Raw genomic sequence first — 23,513 nt, 5'->3', positions numbered from 1 at the left:
TAAAATTCTTAAAACTCAATAAGACAAGCCAAATTTTTAAATGAGCAAAAACATCTGAACTGACACTTCAGATATACAAGTGGCCAATGAGCATATGAAAAGATGCTCAACATTATTAGTCATCAGGGAAATGCAAATTAAAACCACAATGTGATATCACTCTACACCCACTAGAATGGCTAAACTAAAAGAAATCAAGGTTACAGAGCAACTGAAATGTTCATTCACTGCTGACAAATGTAAAATGGTATAACTACTTTGGAATACAGTTTTGGCCATTTCTTATAAAGTAAAACATACACTCATCATATGACTTCACAACTGTACTCCTAGATACGACTCAAAGAAAGAAAGAAAAAAAACTCCACATAAAGCATTGTACACATTATGGAGTTATATCAAAAGACACAGGAGCCAGAGTTAAGGTTTGTAAAATTTGAGCCTCAAAAATCTAATGACTAGGGCTTCCCTGGTGGCGCAGTGGTTGAGAGTCCGCCTGCCGATGCAGGGGACACGGGTTCGTGCCCTGGTCCGGGAGGATCCCACATGCAGCGGAGCGGCTGGGCCTGTGAGCCATGGCCTCTGGGCATGCGCGTCCGGAGCCTGTGCTCCGCAACGGGAGAGGCCACAACAGTGAGAGGCCCGCGTACCGCAAAAAAAAAAAAAAAAAAAAAAGTGACTAAATTGATCAAAACTTTAAAAATATAAACCTCTGGAGTCATAACTAGGTTCAAATTTTAGCTCTATCACATAGTAACTGTGTAAACTACATTAAGGAAATTACCCTTACCAACTGCTCAGTTTCTTCATTTGTGAAACAGGGAGAATGATTTATATACCATAAGGTTCTTATAAGAATTCCAGGAGCTAATAATACATGTAAAAAGCACTTAAGAGACACAGGGAACTTTAAATGTTGGTCATTATTACTATCAATAAGGTTTTGGAATTCTAATTCTTTCCATTCAGAAGCTGAAATACTGATCTAGAGTACTTGAGTTATGGCAGACCTATCAAAGAGGTTTTCTAGATATTTGTTAATCCCCGATAATTTATCTTCACCATAACCAAGAGTTAATGGGTTTATCTTATTTCAAACACACCTCTGACACCTGAAAACTATGATGTGGAATTTCAGTAGGTAAACCAGAGGGAGATATTATACATTTCAAAAACCCAATAGGCTGACTTTAACAGAGAAGTACGTTCAGTATGTAATTCACTCTACAACTATTAATTTACCCATAACTTACCCAGGAACATTTAGGTGTAAATCAAGATATAACTAACACTACGGACGCTGTAAATGCAAAAGTTAGAGGTTGTGCATGGCCATCCATACTAAAAGAATTTCCAACTGAGCCTCTATAAGATGCTGAAGTACAGCAAAAGTCGAAATATCAGCCTTCAACTCAAATAGAATCATTTATTTAAAACAATAATAATAGTAATAATATTGTTGTTGTGGTTATTAATATTATTATTAATCAGCTATCGTGAGTGGTTATCATTTACCAGGCTATGTTCTAAACTTCTTATATGTATTAATGCATTTAAATCCTTATAAAAATCTTATGTACTGGATAGATACTATTACTATCTTCAATGCATGAGTTCTTTACATTAAAATATTTGTAAGCCCAAAAAATACGTCACCACCGGAAGTAGACTTTATGTCTTCTTTTTAATCTAAAAAACTGGTACTTAGGAGGCAATAACCATGTATCCTGACTTTTCTATAGGAACTTATTTCAGTGTTTATTAGGTACCTTAAGATAATTAAGATCTCTTTCTTACACAAAAACTTCAAGTGTAAAAAGAATGACAGAATTAGAAAATCACCACTTTTCCACCCTAATGTTGTTTTCCACCCTAATTGATCTTGATCATCAAAGAGTGCTTACACCTTTAGGTGAAAAGTTGATGGGGAACAGAATATTTACTAGGTGCCAACTGTCTTTTACTTTCAGGTTATAAGGGGAGAAAAGATGCAACTTTCAATTGAAGAGGATTAGGCTGCCACCACCTGAACCTACTGATCAATCTCACATCACTAATAGTGGGACAATCATATGTTGAGTGAATTCTCATGCGAGGCAGCATGAAGTGGTACACATCCCCTAGAAAATAATCTTGCCAAAAATGTTCAACCTGAATGTAGTCAAGCCTTTGCATTTAACTTCCAGTTCACAGAAAATACGAAAGACAGGGGGAAACAAATAAAACAATACTGCAAGGAGGCAATCAAATCGAAAAGGTCCAGCACTCTGTAGGGACACTGACCTAGTTTCTTAAAAAAGTCAAAGGCACAAGAGAAAATAAAATAAGAGTAAACAAGGAGGCTCTTTGGGATTAAAGGAGATTTAATTATGTAACAACCAAATGCAATGCATGAACTTTTCTTGGATCCTGGTTTCAAGAAGCTTATTGCAAAAAACTTGGGGACAATTTGGGAAATTTAAATTTGAGCTAGGTGTTAGCTTATATTAAATAATTATCATTAACTTTGTTAGATCTAATAAAGGTTTTATGGTTATATAAGAAAATGTTCTTAATTTTTAGAGATGGATTAAGTATTTGGGGGTACAACATCATGAGGTCTATGATTTACTCCAAATATTCCAGCCCCACTCCCAAATAAATAAAATAAATCCAACAAAAGGTTAATAACTTCTTACATCTACTTGATGGATTTATTAGTGTTCATTGTACTATTCTCTCAAATTCCCTGTTTGCCGGAAAATGTTCGTGACACATGAAAGTACTTTGATTAGTAATTACTAACTAATGATTAGTAACTAACCTTTTTGTTGTTTCATTAAATTCCAAGTTAAAGAATTCCTCTAAATATTCTAGTACACAGATATATGAATCAGATGAACCATATTTATTACAGTCAAAATTCTGGTGCACAGAACGAAAAAATCACGTAAGCTGCATCCTTTCAGAATTTTATCTTAATGAAGCTTATGTATACCATTGTGTACCATATATCCATTTTCAAAAAAGCATTTAGTAACAAAAATGTTAACTTTCCAAAATGTATTCAACAACCAAGCAATAAATTTTAGCATAGTAGTAATTGTTTTTATCTTGTTAAAGTTTTTCCAATTCCTGCAATGCTATATAAAAATGTCTCCATCTAACACTTGACTAGAAAAACATTTTCTACTGGAATAAGTTTGAAAGTGATCATGTAACTTACTATTAACCAGTTAATATTCGTTTAAAAAGAAGTAACTAAAGCCTACTTCAATGAATAATTCATAAAGTAACAACACTAAAACCTGACTAACTATACAGACAGTATAACATAATTGTTAAGACTCTAAATTTTTAAAAATATTTGATAACCTAAGTACATATTAGCTTTCAAACACCAAATTTAAGTTCTTAGTTTTAAAAGCAGAAGTCTTTCCACCACAGTTACTAGTAGTACCACCGGAGAGTTCAAAGCATTTGATCAAATAAACTTTAGCTAAGAAGCAGAAGCGAATATACAAAAGGTATCAATTATGACTTAGGAATTCCATAATTCCTGGAAGTCCCCAAGACTCTTTTAAAGGGTCTGCAACGTCAAAACTAGTTTCATAATACTTTTCACTGTGTTGACATTTTCACTGATAGTGCAAAAGCAATGCTGGGTAAGACCATTGGCACTTCAGCACATATCAAAGCAGAGGCACCAGACTGCAGTAGTAGTCACTGATTTCTTCACTGCTATGCACTTGCAGTAAAAGAAGGCCGGTTTCACTTACAAATGTCCTTGATAAAGCTAGACATAAAAATTAAAGAGATTTGCAAAAACTGTAAAACAGTAGTTCTCAGCCAGAGACAATTTGTCCTGCAAGGGACATTTGTCAAGATCTAGAGCTGTTTCTAGTTGTCACAATCAGGAAAAATGCTATTGGCATCTAGTGCATAGTGGCCAAGGATGCTGCTAAATATCCTACAATGCACAGGATACCTCCCCTCAACAAAGAATTATCCAGCCCCAAATGACAACAGGTCCAAGGTTGAGGGACCCTGAGGGAAAAGAATACTACTCTTCTCATTCTCACTCAACTTTCTTTTTGGTGGGGGAGAGGGAGACAGTTATTTTTCATAAAAATATTTTAATCATATTAATCTGTGATAGGTTTATTATTTAATTTTAAATGAATTAAGAGTAAACATTTTAAACAAACTATTACATATAAAATAAGCTACAGGATTTATTATATGACACAGGGAATGTAGCCAATATTTTATAATAAATATAAATGGAGTATAACCTTTAAAAATTGTGAATCACTATATTGTACACCTGTAATGTGCATAATATTGTACGTACATCAACTATACTTCAATTAAAAAAACACTGAACATTTTTTAAGGTTTTATTTTTTTATTTTTTATTTTTTTTAAGGTTTTAGTTTTAATTTACAATACAGTTAAGTATCAGGAGGTTACCTAACCCAAATAAACGAAAGTTCTTTGGGGGCTTCAGTAATCTTTGACAGTACAAAGGAGTCCTGGACCAAAAAGTTTGAGAATCACTGAATGAGAAGAATGATACAAGTAACCAAATATGTTGTAGAATATAAGGGGAATTAAAGGACTCCAAAGGAAAATGCACTCATTTCAAGAGTATTATGAACAAGCAAAACAAACATCAACCTTTATAAAACCAAACAGCCCAAAAGAAAAGTCATGATAGACCCCCAAATGTCATTTTCTCCCTAAACACACACACACACACACACACACACACACACGCACATGCACACACACACACACACACACACACACACCACACCATCAGAAACAACAAAAAACATTAAAGTACAACTCCTTACCCTGGCTATGAGGACTTGCTGGACTAAAACATGGCTGATACAAATCTTTGGTTGGCGTTGGAAAAGCTTCTTTCCCTTGGCGCTGACTCATCTTTCCTGGTGTCAGGTGTTGAGTATCGTCACTGTTTGCTACCACAGCTCAAGGAAAGAAGGAAAAAAGAATTAGTACTTAATTCATAGATTTACATAACGGCATAGTTAATAACATGGAATAGAACTACGACTGAAATGGCCTCAGTGGTTATATTCATTTTACCAACTCAATACTTTAATAAAAAATTAACATAATTGTTTTATTTTTAGTTTGTTATCAATTCAAGAGGAATTTATAGGTATGAGTCAAATTATACAAATTATAGACCTCATAAAAATGAAAGTACATATTCTGATAATGAAAGTACTCCAAGGTTTACTGTCAACCTTTCATTGTGTTATTAACTCTATATATTTGCCAATAGAGCAGTAAGCAAAAGACAATGTCATTTCACAGAAGAAATACAAATGGTCAGTAAACATATGAAAAGATAGTCAACCTCATTAGTAATGAAAAAAATACAAATTAATAGCAGTATAAAATGGTATTTTATATTCACTAGAATTTCTACTCTAATTTCTAATTTTCATGGAAAGTAGGTGTGATTCTTGTTTTAGAGATGGGGAAACTTTAGGTTCAGAGATTGTCTTGCCTAAGACTAAATAACAGAGGTAAGATTCTAACTCAGAACCATTTGGTTCAAAGTCTGGTCTCAAAAGCTTGCTGTCCCAACAATCAATCTAGTGTTTAAGGCTGCTATTCACCCATTTGACAAAGCTACTAATAGAGGAGAGCAATGTCCAGTTCCAGAGAGGGTAGAAAAGAGAAAAATACTCATTGAAGGAGTAGGGCAAATCGTGAGCTAATCCACAGTACCCCAGGATCTCCAAGCTTTCATTTTATATAACTGCTTTTCAGTCTATGAAAACTTTAGTTTTATCTTGAGAGAGGATGATTCTGTCTTCAGTCTAGATGTAATTTTAAACTTAATGAGAACTTAATATTCACATTTTTAATCACCATATCTTTTAAATCTAATTGTTTTAACATGTTTTCAAATTGTGCTAAAGTTATCAAAATTATATTTTAGCTCCTTAAATTTTAAAGTAAAAACTCAAAAATACTTTCACTTATCATCCAAGTAAAGATATAAATTTATTTTCCCATCAAGTCCATAAAAAAAAATCCTTATACTGATGACTACTAAATTTTTATCTCCTCCTAAACTCAAAAACTCACATATCCAACTACCTGCCTTATAATCACCTCTATTATTTTACAGACATCTCAAATTTATCCAGAACCATTCTTGCCTTTCCTTATTCTCCAAACCTGCCTCTCTCCCATCTGTTAATGGAATCACTATTTCCTTCCCCCACTTTCTCAGGCCAAAAACCTTATATGTATTCTTTGATATTTTTTCTTTCTTTCACATTTCATATCCAATTCATCTGTGAGATCTTTATACTCTATCTTCAAAATTTATCTGGAATCCTCCTACTTCTCCTCTCTTCCACAACTACCACCCTGTTCCAAGCCAGCATTACCACCAATATCACAGCAGCAGATTTCTACTTGGTCTCCGGACTTAGCATCTTGCTCCCTGCCTTGTGTAGAGTTCATTTTCTATACAAAAGCCTGAATAATCTTTATAAACCATAGATCAGATTTGTATTAAGGAGAAATATCCACAATGGCTTTCCATTATATTTGCAATAAATTCCATGGCCTAAAGATTCAACAGTCTGGCCCCTGCTTATCTTTCCAACCTCATTCTCTACTATTTTCCTCTTTATTCACTTGGCTCCAGCCATAATGGCCTTCTTGGTATTCCTCAAACATGCCATCTTGCCCCAGTCACAGCCCTTATATCTTTTTTCCCTTCTACCTGGAATACTTCTACCCCACATCTTCATATTATTGACCACTCTCGTCATTTGTTGTCTGTGTTCAAATGTCATCTCTTTAGAAAAGCCCCTCATTGTGCTTTTTGATAAGTCAGTTCCTAATTTTAATATAATACAATTTATCAATTCTGGTTTTGTTTTTTTTTGTTTTGGTTAGTGCCCATTCTACCACAATTATATTCTATCACTTTACCCTACCTGATTTTCACTGTAGCTCTTATCAGCATCTGAAATTATATAATTTATTTGTCTATTATCTGCCTTCTACATGAGACCATAACTTCCATGAGAAGGGAGTTTTGTCTGCCTTATTTTTCCATAAATCCTCAAGTCCCAGTGTGATTCTGGCATACTGAAGGTGTTCAAAAGAATTTTGTTGAAGGAATCAAATCAACAAATTTTATATTTTTATGAAACTTCATTATCATAAAGTATATGGTGGCTTACTCAGTTACTAAATCCAATATCCATTTAATACCTAAAAATTATTACTGAAATTTAAAATGTATGGTATTGATATAGAGAGAGACAAATTGATCTAAAGACCTTAACAGAGAGCTCTCAGAGACAAACCCATGCATATGTGGAGCGTATATATATGCCAGAGGTAGGAAAGACTATGCAATTAATAATATTGATACTAGGAAAATTGGTCATCCATGTTGGAAAAATAGGTTCCACTCTCATACAACACACAAAGAATATTTTTTATGAAATTAAAAACATAAATGCAAAAAGCAAAACTTGAAAGCTTTTTAAAGAAAATTTAAGAGAGTATCTTTATAAATTTGGGGTAGGAAATGATTCCTTTAAAGAGGAAACCTTTAAAACCCACGTACCTATGGTCAACCAATCTATGACAAAGGAGGCAAGGATATACAATGGAGAAAAGACAGTCTCTTCAAGAAGTGGTGCTGGGAAAACTGGACAGCTACATGTAAAAGAATGAAATTAGAACACTCTCTAACACCATACCCAAAAATAAACTCAAAATGCATTAGAGAACTAAATGTAAGACCAGACAATGTAAAACTCTTAGAGGAAAACATAGGAAGATCACTCTTTGACATAAATCACAGCAAGATATTTTTTGATCCACCTCCTAGAGTAATGGAAATAAAAACAAAAATAAACAAATGGGACCTAATGAAACTTCAAAGCTTTTGCACAGCAAAGGAAACCATAAACAAGACAAAAAGACAACCCTCAGAATGGGAGAAAATATTTGCAAATGAATCAATGGACAAAGGATTAATCTCCAAAATATATAAACAGCTCATGCAGCTCAATATTAAAAAAACAAACAACCCAATCCAAAAATGGCCAGAAGACCTAAATAGACACTTCTCCGAAGAAGACATACAGATGGTCAAAAAGCACATGAAAAGCTGTTCAACATCACTGATTATTAGAGAAATGCAAATCAAAACTACAATGAGGTTATCACCTCACACCAGTTAGAATGGGCATCATCAGAAAATCTACAAACAACAAATACTGGAGAGGGTGTGGAGAAAAGGGAACCCTCTTGCACTGTTGGTGGGAATGTAAACTGATACAGCCACTATGGAGAACAGTATGGAGGTTCCTTAAAAAACTAAAAATAGAATTACCACATGATCCTGCAATCCCACTACTGGGCATATACGCAGAGAAAAGCATAATTCAAAAAGACACATGCACCCCAATGTTCATTGCAGCACTATTTACAATAGCCTGGTCATGCAAGCAACCTAAATGCCCATTGACAGATGAATGGATAAAGAAGATGTGGTACATATATACAATGGAATATTACTCAGCCATAAAAAAGGAACAAAATTGGGTCATTTGTTGAGATGTGGATGGATCTAGAGACTGTCATACAGAGTGAAGTAAGTCAGAAAGAGAAAAACAAGTATCTTATATTAACGCATATATGTGGAACCGAGAAAAATAGTACAGATGAACCGGTTTGCAGGGCAGAAATTGAGACATAGATGTAGAGAACAAACATATGCACACCAAGGGGGGAAAGCGGCAGGGGGGTGGGGGTGGGGGTGTGATGAATTAGGCTATTGGAATTGACATGTATACATTGATGTGTATAAAATAGATGACTAATAAGAACCTGCTGTATAAAAAAATAAATAAAATTCAAAAATTAAAAAAAAGACACAACAAAGCACTAACCAAAAAAGAAAAAAAAATTAAGAATTAATCTAATCAAAAGATATAAAGAAATCAAAAAAAACAAGAGAAGATATTTGCAACACATATAATTAACAAAGAGTTGGTATCCAGAATATGTTAAAAAAAAAAACTCGTATAAATCAATTAGAAAAAGACCAAAAATGCAAAAGAAAAATGGGAGGATGCATCAAAAAGAATGCCTGAGAATAAACTTAACCAAGTAGTTGAAAGACCAGTAACACTGAAGACTGTAAAACACTGAGGAAAGAAATTGAAGAAGACACACACAAATGGAGAGATATACCATGCTATGGATTGGAGGGATAGTATTAAAATGTCCATACTACCCAAAGCAATCTACAGACAATGCAATCCCTCTCAAAATTCCAATGGAATTCGTGTGGAACCACACAAGACCCTGAGCAGCCAAAGTCATCTTGAGAAAGAACAAAGCTGGAGGCATCACACTCCCTGATCTCAAATTATATTACAAAGCTACAGTAATCAAAACACTGTCGTATTGGCATAAAAAGGGACACATAGATCAATGGCACAGAATAGAGAGCCCAGAAATAAACCTACACATATATGGCCAATTAATTTATGACAAAGGAGCCAAGAATATACAATGGGGAAAAGGCCAGTCTCTTTAATAAATGGTGTTGGGGAAACTAGACAGACACATGCAAAAGGATGAAACTGGACCACTTATTTTCTGACAAAATAATTAACTCAAAATGGATTAAAGACTCAAATTTAAGACCTGAAACTATAAAACTCCCAGAAGAAAACTGGAAGTGACCTTCTTTTTTTTTTTTTAATTTATTTATTTATTTTTGGCTGTGTTGGGCCTTCATTGCTGCGCGCAGGCTTTCTCTAGTTGCGGCGAGCGGGGGCTGCTCTTCACTGCGGTGCATGGGCTTCACATTGCAGTGTGCGGGTTTCTCATTGCAGTGGCTTCTCTTGTTGCAGAGCACAGGCTCTAGGTGCACGGCCTTCAGTAGTTGCAGCATGCAGGCTCAGTAGTTGTGGCTCGCGGGCTTGAGAGCGTAGGCACATTAGTTGTGGCGCACGGGCTTAGTTGTCCACAGCATGTGGGATCCTCCCGGACCAGGGCTTGAACCCATGTCCCCTTCATTGGCAGGTGGATTCTTAGCCACTGCACCAACAGGGAAGTCCCTGGAAGTGAGCTTCCTGACATCAGTCTTGGCAATGATTTTTTAGATTTGACAGCAAAAGGAAAGGCAATAAAAGCAAAAATAAACAAGTGAAACTACATCAAATTAAAAAGCTTCTGCACAGCAAAGGAAACCATCAATATAATGAATGGAATAAAATGCTTGCAAATCATATATCTGATAAGGGGTTAATATCCAAAATATATAAAGAACTCATATAGCTCAATAGCCAAGAGGTACATGAAAAGATGCTCAACATCACTGATCATCAGGGAAATGCAAATCAAAACCACAATGAGGTCTCACCTCACACCTGTTAGAATTGCTATTATCAAAAAGACAAGAAATAACAAGTATTGATGAGGATGTGGAGAAAAGGGAACCCTTGTGCACTGTTGGTGGGAATGTAAATTGGTGCAGCCATTATGGAAAACAGTATGTAGGTTCCTCAAAAAGTAAACCTATATAGAACTACCACATGATCCAGCAATTCCACTTCTGGGTATTTATCCAAAGAAAATGAAAACCCTAATTTGAAAAGATACACACATTCCATGTTCACTGGAGCATTATTTACAATAGCCAAGATACAGAAACAACCGAAGTGTCCATCAATGGAAGAATGAAATCTTTTCATTTGTGACAACATGGATGGACCTTCAGAGCATTATGCTAAGTGAGATAAGTCAGAGAAAGACAAATACCATATGATCTCCTTTATATGTGGCAGCTAAACAAATAACCAAGAACAACAACAAAAACTGAACTCACAGATATAGATAACAAATCGGCGGTTTGCCAGAGAGGGGGATGGCGTTGTGCTTGTGCAAAATGGGTCAAAAGGTACAAACTTCCAGTTATAAAATAAATAAGTCATGTGGATGTAATGTACAGCATGGCAACTAGAGTTAATAATACTGTATTGCATATTTGAAATTTGCTAAGAGAGTAAATCTTTTTTAAAATTGAAGTACAGTTGATTTACTATGTTTCAGGTGTATAGCAAAGTGATTCAATTATATATCTATATGTATATAGATATCTACCTATCTATATTCTTTTTCAGATTCTTCTCCATTATAAGTTATCACAAGAGTAAATAAATCTTAAAGAAGAAGAAATTTTTTTTCACAAGAAAAAAAATTCTGTAACAATGTATGGTGATGGATGTTAAGTGGATTTATTGTGGTTATCACTTCAAAATATATACAAATATGGAATCATTATGTTGCACACTTGAAACTACTACAATGTTGTATGTCAATTATACCTCAATTAAAAAAATCTTTAATTAAAAAAAGAGAAAAATGGTGGGAAAACAGGAACAGTTAGTTCATGGAAGAAGAAATGCAAATGGCCAATAAATGTACAAAAAGATTTTCATCCTCTTTAGCAGTCAGGAAAAAACAAATCAAGATCACAATGAAATAAATATTTTACACTCAGTAAAACTGAAAAAAATTAGTAAGTCTGATAATGCCAAATACTGGTTAAGGATGGGATCAGTGAGCCATCTTAAGCATTGCTGGCAGAATATAAACTGATATAAGCACTTTGAAAAACCATTTAGAGCTTATAAAATTGAATTTCACATATCCCATGGGTCCAAAAATTCCACTCCTAGCTTTATACCTAGAAATACTCTTCTGTGTGTGTACCAAGAGACAAAAATAAGATTCGTTCATAGCAATGCTGTTCATAACAGCAAAAATCAAAACAACTTAAATATTCATCAACTGAAAACAATATGGATTAATATATTGTGGTATAGGCATATAATGGAATAGTATATAGCACTAAAAACAGATGGTCTTTATCTATACCCAGTAACATGGCTGAATCTTGGAAATCCAATGTTAACTACAGAAAACAAGTCAGAGAAGATGACATATAGCATGATACCATTCCTATAAAATTAAAAACCTAGCAAACCTTAGTGATACATATGTAACCTAAAAATAACCCCAAAAATCTAGTTTTGAAAAAGCAAAGAATAATAAACAAAAAAATACAAATTAGTCATCACCCCTGGGGGGGCGGTAGGCACAGGGAGAGGAAAGAGAAGAAGCACATAGATAGACATGAGGCATTTGGAGGATTCAAATTCTTTAGTTGAATGGTAGGTTCAATATGTACTCACTGTATGATTATGCTTTATAATTTACATATGCTTCATATATTATTTTATAGTATTAGTACATTTAAGGCTAATTTAAATACATTATAAGAACAGCTAAAAGAATTAAAGTATGCTTTAGTATTCCATAAGAAAGACATACATATCTAAGTCTTGAATAACTTCACTATATAAAAAAGGAAAAGTGTAAACTTAGTTCTATTCACCCCTTTCTAACTCCTTATTGATTGAGGTATTACTGTTTATGATTTTGATAACCTTGAAATGAGAGGGCTTATAGAAATAGCAATACACAGAGTATATTTCCTTAAAAAAAAACAGAAAGCATTTTTAAATTTGTTTTCTTTCACCCCATTCACAAACATTAACTATAATACAGAAAATCTGCATAATATAAAAATCATTTTGATGTCCTATATCACTTGCAAAATAGTAGACTATTCACATATAAACTCAAGAAGGGCAGTGACTTTATTTTCATTTGTATCCTTTGGCATAAAACTGACAATAAATACTTACTAAATGCTTGGATCGATATTTGACCAATGAATCACTGCAGGATTCCAAAACAGTTTCTGGTAATTCAATCAACTGCCTAACCTTCTAAAGATATTAGCATTATAGTGCCCTCTCCTGGTTCTACTTTGTAGTCAAAGTAAAGCAAAGCCACCTACTTTGCTAGTCATATTACTTTTAAATATGGTAAGAACTAATCACACTGGAATAATAGTAATATAATTAACATACTGTAACTTCTAAGAGAATATGGTTCTATAACTACCATCCTTTCTGAATTCAACTCATCAATACAAAATCTGAAGAATATTACAAGCCTCAAAGTCTGGTGTTTGCTTTTAATCTAAGTGAAAACTAAGAAGTAAAGTAATTGTTTAAAGTCATACAAATCTCTATGAAAATCCTAAATATCCCCTTACAGAGGATATACCTTTTCTCAAATACATAAGTAATTTGAATATGATCTTCATAGTTTTTTAATTCAATTGTACAGATCCTAATGAAGTACTATGTGAAATTACGTTTCACTCAAACAGATATATGGTCTGCAGTAAATAATTATACAGCCTCGGTCTTTAAACAGTTGGCAGAGTACAATATAAACTCTTCTCTACTATATGTTGTATATTTTAATTTACATATGCTTAAAATATATAACCACAATAAATTTCTAAAAATGCAATTCTATTTGTAAAGTTCAGCAGTGCCAATCAGTTCACCTGAGCCAACATCTAAATATATGAGGTAATTAAAGTAACTGAAAAATGCATTGAAAATATCTACCAGGTATCACAAGTAAGCCTGAACAAGAAAGCATAAAAATGTTTTGGGATTTGTATACTTTTTCTACTTTTAAATTTCACTATTCTAATAATGCGAGATGTATAATAAACAATGTATTTAAAATACTATGAATTGTTGCAATTAGAATAAAAAAGGAATTTTAGCATATCACTTTATATTACCTCTCTTTTTAGAAAACAAAATCACAAATATACTATAACCATTATTAGAGAAAACAGCAACTAATCTAGACCAAAGTATTTTACAACTAGAAGAAACTTTGCCATTATCTTGCTCAGTCCCCTTCTTTAGCCAATAACAAAAATGAGCCCCAAAGTGGTGAATTGACTTACTACAGTCAATTACTTAGGAATAAATACTAAAACATCCTAAATTGATATAATTTCCACATTGGTCTTGAATAAAGTTAAAATCTTTGTCTGATTTATGATGCAGTAACATCTTAATTATTTGGTTAGACTTGAATTCAGTAAAATGATAGTTTCATTATGATTTCTGAAAACCAGAAGATGACATATTGAACTAGCAACCAATTCTAACTCCTTAGATATGTAAGTTCTTAGCTTCAGGCTCTTCATCTACAAAATTAATGCTTTATTAAATGATCTCTGAAGTTTCATTCACCTCAGTAATTCTATGACTTTTAATATGTCACAAAGCTTTGAAATTATGTATTCATGGGTCTAACTCCCCTACTAGTATATAATGATCTTAAGGGCATGGCACATGTTTTATTCATCGTGTATCCCCTGAAGCTAGCACAGCGTCTGGTCAAGAAAAATTTTTTTGGACATAAATTTAAAGGGTGTATCTTCTAAATCCCTAGATAAAGCAGGTCACTTATGAAATCACCAAAGTATACATAAAAACTTTTCATAACCAAATTATCTATTATGTAAAAATTCTGACAAAATAAGACACTATTTCTCACTTTCATATGGCAGTGAATTTGTTGTACTATATCCAGCCTCAGAGTACTCTGATCTATGCTTTGTGATGATTGTAGAAAGGATACTATAAAGAAGTATTAATTCATAATTTAGGAATTATCAATTTATAAATTATGAAGTAGATAACTGGCTAAATAAATAATCCATATTCAGATAATCAGGACGTAAATATACAAACACTATCAATCTCAGATGGACACTGACAACAGATGGGTACTGAATGATCATTCATATTCTTTACTTTATATTTCAAAGCCTGGAAAGAAAAGCAGAAGACTTAATAACCAAAATGGAAATACCACATGCCTTTTCTAAGTACACATCAAAATATTATCATGTCTCCAAACATGCCATTCAAACTTTAGCTACTTACTTGATGGCCCAAGGACATCTTTGCTATCACCAAGAAGCTTTTAATGCAGGGTAATTGAGCAGCAAACAAATACAATCCAAATCAGGAAGAAGCAAAATGTATCAGGATTGAAGCAGCAGTGAAACAAAAGGACAAGGAAAATAGCATTAGTTTATAAGTAGAAAGCACATGCATATCAATTCTAATAATCATAATTCGCAAGGAATTTTCTTTTCCACACATAAAAAGACCTTGGCTTAGGTGTTATGTTTGTTTTAATTTTGGAAAATGAAGGGGGAAAGAGAAAAATGAAATCACCCAAGTATTTTGTTTTGAAAATTACTCAAGTGAAAAATTACTTTCAACTATAATTCAAGATATGGGTTAGGAGTGATAAAAAATTATTTAGAAATGTAAAGGACAGCCAGAAAGTTATTCATTTAAATTCAAGTGGCTTAAAAATATATAACACCCATGCACTATTAAATATTAGTTCTGCATGCCATGAAAGCACTTAACACTACATAGAAATTCAGGATGCTTCTTCTACATAAAGAAAGGAGTTTACTGAGTGCTTACATTATGCCAAGCATGTGTAAAGAGCTTTTACAGAGACATCAACAAAGTGGAACAAATTTTTTTCTCAAATGGCAAAAAAACAAAGAGTATTGATTAGAAGAACAATAAATTTTACTAAGTTAGACAAAACTTTCTTAGGACCCACTAATATCAAGCATATAATCTAGAGCTACTAGTCTCTAGGAAGTCAGAAGATCCAATTCTTAAATGATTAACTTGCAATCAACTAAAAGAAACAGGAAAAAGACTGCTGATCTTTGTCTAGTAACTATTTTAATAAACAGCATTACACTAAATGTCACGTATAAACAAGTGTTTTGGTCTCCCTTGGCAGGAACAGAGTCCTTAGCTCTCTCCTTCATTTCAAATACCAAACATGGAAACGTATCAGAAGTGGATAAACAAACAAACAAAAAGTTCCCACCACTAATGACATTACTGTTTGGTCTTATTTAAAGGGAATGGGGAATCTTAATTGGTTTTGACCAAAAAAAGAAAAAAAAGTAGCAGTTGTTTGCTTTAGGGCTTCTGCTGTCTCCTAGGGGAAAAAAAAAAATCTTGGCCCTGTTACTTCCCTAAAGTGATGGTTATTTCACAATGCTTAAAATTATGTTCTAATGCCTTTAAAGGCATTTGCTCTATTCATTTTTTCTATAGGTGTCCATTTAAATTCATTCTTCTATAAACTGAGTTCACAGATAAACTAAAAAGAAATACAGCTTTAGTGACAACGAAATAATTGTGCTCAAATCCATTACAGCTAGCAAGCATGTGGGAAGAGATTAAAGTATTTGTGGCAGGCAACCTCTAAAATGGCCCCAGTGATCCCCACTTTTTGGTGTATAATCGCCTCTCTTTGAGCATATACTGGACTTGCTGAATCACTTCTAATGAACAGAAAATGGCAGAGGTGAAAGGATGTCATTTCCAAAATTAGACTGTAACAAGACTATGACTTCAACCTTGTTTGTGGTCTCTTGCTCTCTCCTAGATAGATGATCCTGGGGAAAGCCAGCTGCTGCATCATGAGGCAACCCTGTAGAAAGGCCCATGAGGCAAAGGAACTGAGGTCTGTCCACAAACCCTAAGTGACCCTGGAAATGGCTCTCCCGCCTCCCCTGACCCCCTCAGCAGCAGCTCCCACTCTCCAGTAGCTTGATTGCAACCATATGAAAGATTCTGAGCTAGAGACACCTAGCAAAGCTGCTCTTAAATTCCTGACTCACTGAAATTGTAAGATAATAAATGCTTGTTTTCTACCATTTAATTTTGGGATGATTTGTTATATATCAATAAATAGCTAATACAATATTGGAAAACTGAAGGAAGTTCAGAACCTGACAGAGACAACTATGGCAAACTTTACAAATCCTTCATAGACATCTTTTGGAAAAATCTTCCTGTACTGATATGAATAATTACCAGTTTCCCTAGATTTACCTATAACTTCCTAAAGGAAAGAATGATTCTAACCATATTTACATAGTTAAGAGTATTTAATTTCACAAGGGCCAGTCACATTTGAAGCTTTTGAACTGGTCTTCTACTTAGGAAAAAAGATCAAGTTCACTTTCATTGTACAGTTCTGTATAATTCTCAGATTTTGTTGATTAAAAGCACTATGTCATCTTCTGTGCAGCTGTACTCCTTATATATTTACTCCCAGAAAATAATCCCTAGCATATACAACAGCTTCTGAACATTTATTTCAAATTATGCTTTCAACATTATATCCTCAGGCATACTGGTGTCATATAAATCTGAATGTATTGTATTAATCCAATATTTTTCTCAGGCTGAGGCACTGGAGAATAATCAAAGTAAACACTGCCTATTCTTATCATTAATCTATCATCCATCCATCCATCCAAATATTCACTGAGTACCTACTATATAGACAGGTATCATTTTAAGCACTGAGAAATATAGCAGTGAACACAACAGACAAAAATCCTGTCCTTGTGGTAGTTATGTTCTAGTAGGGAAGATAAACAATAACATAATAAACAAGTAAAATTTTGATGTATATTATATAGTATAAATACTAAGGAAAAATAAGCAGAAAATGAAGACATAAAATGTTAGGGAAGATGGAGTTAAAGTTTTAGATAGGGTGGCCTAAGAAGGCTTCACTACCAAGCTGACTGAACAAAATGAGGAAACTTAACCATAAGGACTTAAAGGGGAAGAGTACTCCAGGGAGAGGGAGGATCAAGTACAGAGCAGAGTACTTGGATAGCAAGACTGGAGTGTTTGGAGAATAGTGAAAAGGCCAGAGGGCTGGAAACAAGGCAAGCAGGAGAGTAGCAGATGAAGTCAAAGAAGTAAACAGCTGTAGGACTTCATAGGACCTAGTCAAGGCTTCTGTTTTATTCTGGATTAAATAGGGATGGTTCTGAGAAAAGGAGTAACATACATGATTATGTTTTAACAGGACTGCTCTGGCTGCTATGTTGAGAATAGACCAGAGGGACAAGGGTATTATCAGTTCAGAGGTTACTGCAATAATCTAGGGGAGAGATGAAGGAGACTTGGATGAAGATGGGAGCAGTGACAGTGATGAGAAGTAGTTAAGTTCTAAATATATTTTGAAGGTAAGGTCAACAGGATTTCCAAACAGGCCAAGCATGAGGTAAAAGAAAAAAAGGAATCAAAATGATGTCAAGTGTTGGAGTCTGAGCACCTGGAAGGATGAACTGCCATAATCTGAGATGGAAAAGACAGTGAGACAAGCTAGTTTACAGGGAGAAATATAGGTACAATCATCCCTTGGTATCCAGAGAGAGCTGCTTCCAAGACACCTCCCACCTCCACCCCACCCCACCACAATACCAAAATCTGCGGATGCTCAAGTCCCTTATATAAAATGCTGTAGTATCTGTATATAACCCATGTATATGCTCCTATATACTTTATGTCATCTCTAGATTACTTATAATATCTAATTCAAAGTAAATGCTATGTAAATAGTTGTAAATACAATGAAAATGCTATGTAAATAGCTTATAGCATGTGGTAAATCCAAGTTTTGCATTTTGGAATCTTCTGGAATTTTTTTCCCCAAAATATTTTCCATCTGCAGTTGGCTAAATCTTTGGATGCAGAACCCTCGGATATGGAGGGCCAACTGTAGCTCAGTTTGGAATAGGTTAAGTTTGAAATGCCTGTCAGACATCTAAGTCAAAATGTCAAGTAGGCAGCTAGACACACAGACCTGTACAGGGAAAGGTTTAGGTTGGTAAGAAAATAGTATAAATTATGGTATGTGTGATAGTTAGGGTATATGATCTGAATGGCTTCATCACAGGAGATTGAAAAATGCCACAGGATAAAAGAACAGCCTCCAGAAAACATACATTATAATGGAACAACAGAACTAAGAATTAAAGCTGAAACACTACAAATAGAAGCAGAAACACAATGAAAAATAAGCTTCACTTCAGAAACCTTTCCCAGAAGGATGTGGATAAAAAGGCATTAAGTTGAGATGCAAGTGAAATCATCCTCCCAGAATTATTTGCAAGTGATGCTAACTGGGAAACAATATATAAGTAATTGAAGATTACATATTAATTTTACCAAGTAACAGACATCACTGAAGTCTTCTACACACTGCTGAACTGTACACTACACTTCTTATTCTTACTGCTTTTAGGATTGGGCCTAATTTGTGCAGTTCGATATTGTATAACCCATGAATAAAGACGATGTGGAAGTATTGATGTAGAAATGCTCTATACAAGTACCTTTTAAGATATTAAAAAAAATAAAAAGCTAGCCACTCTTCTTGGCTTTTGTTAGAGAACGAAATACTGCTAGAATTTCAAGGAATCCAGGAACTTTCTCCTCAGTTTGTTCAGAAAAAGAGCATTTAAGATATGACAGGGCTTCCCTGGTGGTGCAGTTGTTCAGAGTCTGCCTGCCGATGCAGGGGACACGGGTTCATGCCCCGGTCCGGGAGAATCCCACATGCCGTGGAGCGGCTGGGCCTGTGAGCCATGGCCGCTGAGCCTGCGCGTCCGGAGCCTGTGCTCCGCGGCGAGAGAGGCCACAACAGCGAGAGGCCTGCATACCACCAAAAAAAAAAAAAAAAAAAAAGATATGACAGAAACATTTTCTCTCTCTGAGCAACTTATCATGTTTACAATTATCCCTTGAACAATGTCCATAGTCATCTCAAATTTTTTATCACATAAATAAATTCTCTACTTTGGCAGAAAGCATGAGCTGAAAAATAATAATAGTAACATGCCTAGAATTTTTCTACTTAGTATTCAATAGCATACTACCAGTACTTTAAATAAAAGCATGAAATATAGCCATTATCTAAATCTTTACTGATTTTAGTCTACAAATATCAGGAAAAAAGCATAATATAAAAAATGTGATTTTACTTTAATGTACTTCTAAATATTTGCCATGCCATCTATAATTAGCATAAAACTTGTGATCTTTAAGCAATGTAAAGGAAGAGGTAGAAGTTCATAATCACACCCTTCAACCTGAGAAACCCCTCAGTCCTGAGCAATCCAGGACAGATGGCCACCGTATATATATAATACAGAAACAATACCATGAGGTCTATAGCTTGATTTCATTGCCTTTAGCACGGCACCTCCCTGTTTTATTGATTTGACTTACTTGTTGAGCTTAAGAGAAAGTACAAATAGCTTATCAAACACTGATATGAGTAGAGCTTAAAAATAAAATTCCAAGCAGACGGCACCTCTTCCCCCAATACAGTTGATCAAGTTGTACTCAGAGAAGCAATCCTACTTCAGTGGGCTCTCGGAAGCCACAATACTGAAGAAGAATTATATAAAACATCTGAAGAGTGCTTGGACTTCCCTGGTGGTGCAGTGGTTAAGAATCCACCTGCCAATGCAGGGAACAGGGGTTCGAGCCCTGGTCCAGGAAGATTCCACATGCTATGGAGCAACTAAGCCCGTATGCCACAACTACTGAAGCTCACGCACCTAGAGCCCATGCTCCACAACAAGAGAAGCCACCGCAGTGAGAAGCCCGCACACCAACACGAAGAGTAGCCCCCGCACGCTGCAACTAGAGGAAGCCAGCACACAGCAGCACAGACCCAGTGCAGCCAAAAATTTAAAAAAAAAAAAAAAAAGGAGAATAAATTTTTAAAAAAACAGAAAATTAAAAAAAAAAGAATGTTCTACTTAGTGTTATCTTTGGCTTTTAGAGTAAGAAACGTCAATGAGGGATATACAACGCAGCTGAGATCTGTTTGTTCTTTAAACAGGAGTCATCACTCTACACTTAAATAAATTTTTTCATATTCCTGCAATCGTTTGCAAAACACACTGTGCACATTTTATCCCTGAGTTTTACAGGAGAGATTTTAAGGGAATATTTTTCTGGGACTAGAGTTTATCGCTGTTAGAGAATATGATCTGATCTGCCAGCAGTTACATTTTTGATACAGCAATTCCACCACTAGGAATGTATACTAAAAGATGTGTTCAAGGATATTTATCACATCATTTACACTAATCTACTTAAAACAAGGAATTAAATAAATAATAATACATTCACATAATAAAATACTATGTAGTCATTATAGTTTGGTTTTTTTTTCAGGGACTGAAAAACATTCATTATATATTGGCTTTTAAAAGTGTTATACTGAATCACTTTGCTATACAGCAGAAATTAACACAACATTGTAAATCAACTATACTTCAGTAAAATAAAATTTTTTTAAAGTAGGTTATAAAGAAGTTTGTATGATATGACTCCATTTTTATGAAATTTCATGTGTAAGATATACACATATGAACACATATATGCCACAAAATAAAAACAGTGGTTACCTCTAGAAGGTAGAATTTTATTTATTATATTTTTCTTTATTGTTTAAAAATGGCACATTGGTATGCATTATTTTTATAGTCAAAAAAGATTAAATCTATTTACATATTGGAAAAATGAAAACGCAATTTTCAAAGTGATCTTTTCGATCTATGTTAGCTATGTTTTATAATGTCATAATCATCTATTATTAAACATAGTGGAAAATATATTTTAAGAATCTAACTTGAAATTCTAAAAAAAATACAAAAATGTTAACATTTTGAAAATAATACCATATATTACTCTCTGTCTCTTTAACTTCAGCAACTTCTGCAAATGGCAAGATCTAAAAAAAAAGACAAATTTTCTCAGGAGTGATTTAATTTCGTATACCTGAATCTGAATCTGGAGAGCATGCACAGTTTATCAAATGAATTAAGTGGTGCATTAATCCTTTAAAAAGTAGCAAAAAAAAAAAAAAGCAATAGTATGCTTACCAGTATCTGTACACTGGAAACTAAATCCTTAAAAAAAAAAATCCCGAGGCTTCAGGAAATTACAATCAATCTGCCAACCCATGAAGTCTTCTCGGACATGTTCTGGGGCTTTTTCACAGTTCTTATCCTCCTTGCATATATTTAATTATACCAGCCCTTCCACCATGCAAGCCCTCTCCTACTTTCCACGCAAGTCCTCTCTCCTCCTTTAGTTTATAAAATACGCCACTGCTCTGGCTTCCTTTCTCCTAATTGCCTACCTCCACTTGGTCCTCCAATTCAATAAGTGAGTGACCTTAACCAACAACCAATCCTCAACTATTTGTTGTTTTCTCTCTACCTGCTCTCTTCCTGCAGATTCCATTCTTAATGAAGGCTCATTTGCTACCTTTATTCAGACAACTTCCAAGTTTCTTCTTCAGACCTAGCCTATCTCCAAAACTTCAGCTCAACATATTCCTACCTGTATGTTCAGACATTATTGCAAATTAACTTCCGGTTCTAAAATTCTGTTAACAGGCCCTGAACCAAGATGGGGGAGTAGAAGGACATGCTCTCACTCCCTCTTGTGAGAACACCAGAATCTCAACTAGCTGCTGGACAATCATCGACAGGAAGACGCTAAACTCATCAAAAAAGATATCCCACATCCAAAGACAAAGGAGAAGCCACAGTGAGACGGTAGGAGGGGTGCAATCACAGTAAAATCAAATCCCATAACTGCTGGGTGGGTGACTCACAGACTGGAGAACACTTATACCACAGAAGTCCACAGCGGGAGGAGGAATTCCTACAGAATCAGACTTTGAAGTCTAGTGGGATTTGACTGCTGGACTTCGACGGGACTGGGGGAAACAGAGACTCCACTCTAGAGGGCACACACAAAGTAGTGTGCGCATGAGGACCCAGGGGAAGGAGCAGTGACGCCAGGGGAGACTGAACCAGACCTATCTGTTAGTGTTGCAGGGTGGCCTGCAGAGGTGGGGGTGGGGGCTTTGGCCCACTGTGCGGACAAGGAAACTGGCAGCAGAAGTTCTGGGAAGTACTCCTTGGCGTGAGCACTCCCAGAGTCTGCCATTAGCCCCACCAAAGAGCCCAGGTAGGCTCCAGTCTTGGGTTGCCTCAGGCCAAACAACCAACAGTGAGGGAACCCAGACCCATCCATCACCAGTCAAGCAGATTAAAGTTTTACTGAGCTCTGCCCACCAGAGCAACAGCCAGCTCTACCCACCACCAGTCCCTCCCATCAGGGAACTTGCACAAGCCTCTTAGATATCCTCATCCACCAGAGGGCAGACAGCAGAAGCAAGAGGAACTACAATCCTGCAGCCTGTGGAACAAAAACCACATTCACAGAAAGACAAGATGAAAAGGCAGAGGGCTATGTACCAGATGAAGGAACAAGATAAAACCCCAGGAAAACAACTAAATGAAGTGGAGATGGGCAACCTTCCAGAAAAAGAATTCAGAATAATGATAGTGAAGATGATCCAGGACCTCGGAAAAAGAATGGAGGCAAAGATCAAGAAGATGCAAGAAATGTTTAACAAAGACCTAGAAGAATTAAAGAACAAACAAACAGCGATGAACAATACAATAACTGAAATGTAAAATACACTAGAAGGAATCAATAGCAGAATAACTGAGGCAGAAGAACGGATAAGTGACCTGGAAGACAGAATGGTGGAATTCACTGCTGTGGAACAGAATAAAGAAAAAAGAATGAAAAGAAATG

At 35.0% G+C, this 23,513-nt stretch overlaps 1 protein-coding gene across 5 annotated transcripts in view; it reads right to left on the bottom strand.

Moving 5' to 3' along the window:
- The window catches only part of OSBPL8 (oxysterol binding protein like 8), a 189,643-nt gene that overhangs the window by 85,115 nt on the left and 81,015 nt on the right, over positions 1-23,513 (bottom strand). For 2 of the 5 annotated variants that reach the window (XM_019952714.3, XM_019952715.3), the window contains 2 exons: positions 14,910-14,946; positions 4,839-4,976 (listed from right to left, as the gene is read on the bottom strand). In XM_019952714.3, the coding sequence (XP_019808273.2) occupies positions 4,839-4,976; positions 14,910-14,946 (175 nt within the window). The remainder of the gene's footprint in view (positions 1-4,838; positions 4,977-14,909; positions 14,947-23,513) is intronic. The other 3 variants (XM_019952713.3, XM_073788387.1, XM_033866308.2) reach the window with 2 other exon arrangements.

The sequence above is a fragment of the Tursiops truncatus genome, chromosome 11 (genome assembly GCF_011762595.2).
Source record: "Tursiops truncatus isolate mTurTru1 chromosome 11, mTurTru1.mat.Y, whole genome shotgun sequence".
Classification (NCBI taxonomy): Eukaryota; Metazoa; Chordata; class Mammalia; order Artiodactyla; family Delphinidae; genus Tursiops; species Tursiops truncatus.
The sequence above is the reverse complement of the archived record's forward strand: the minus strand, read 5'-3'. Positions and strand labels throughout refer to the sequence as shown.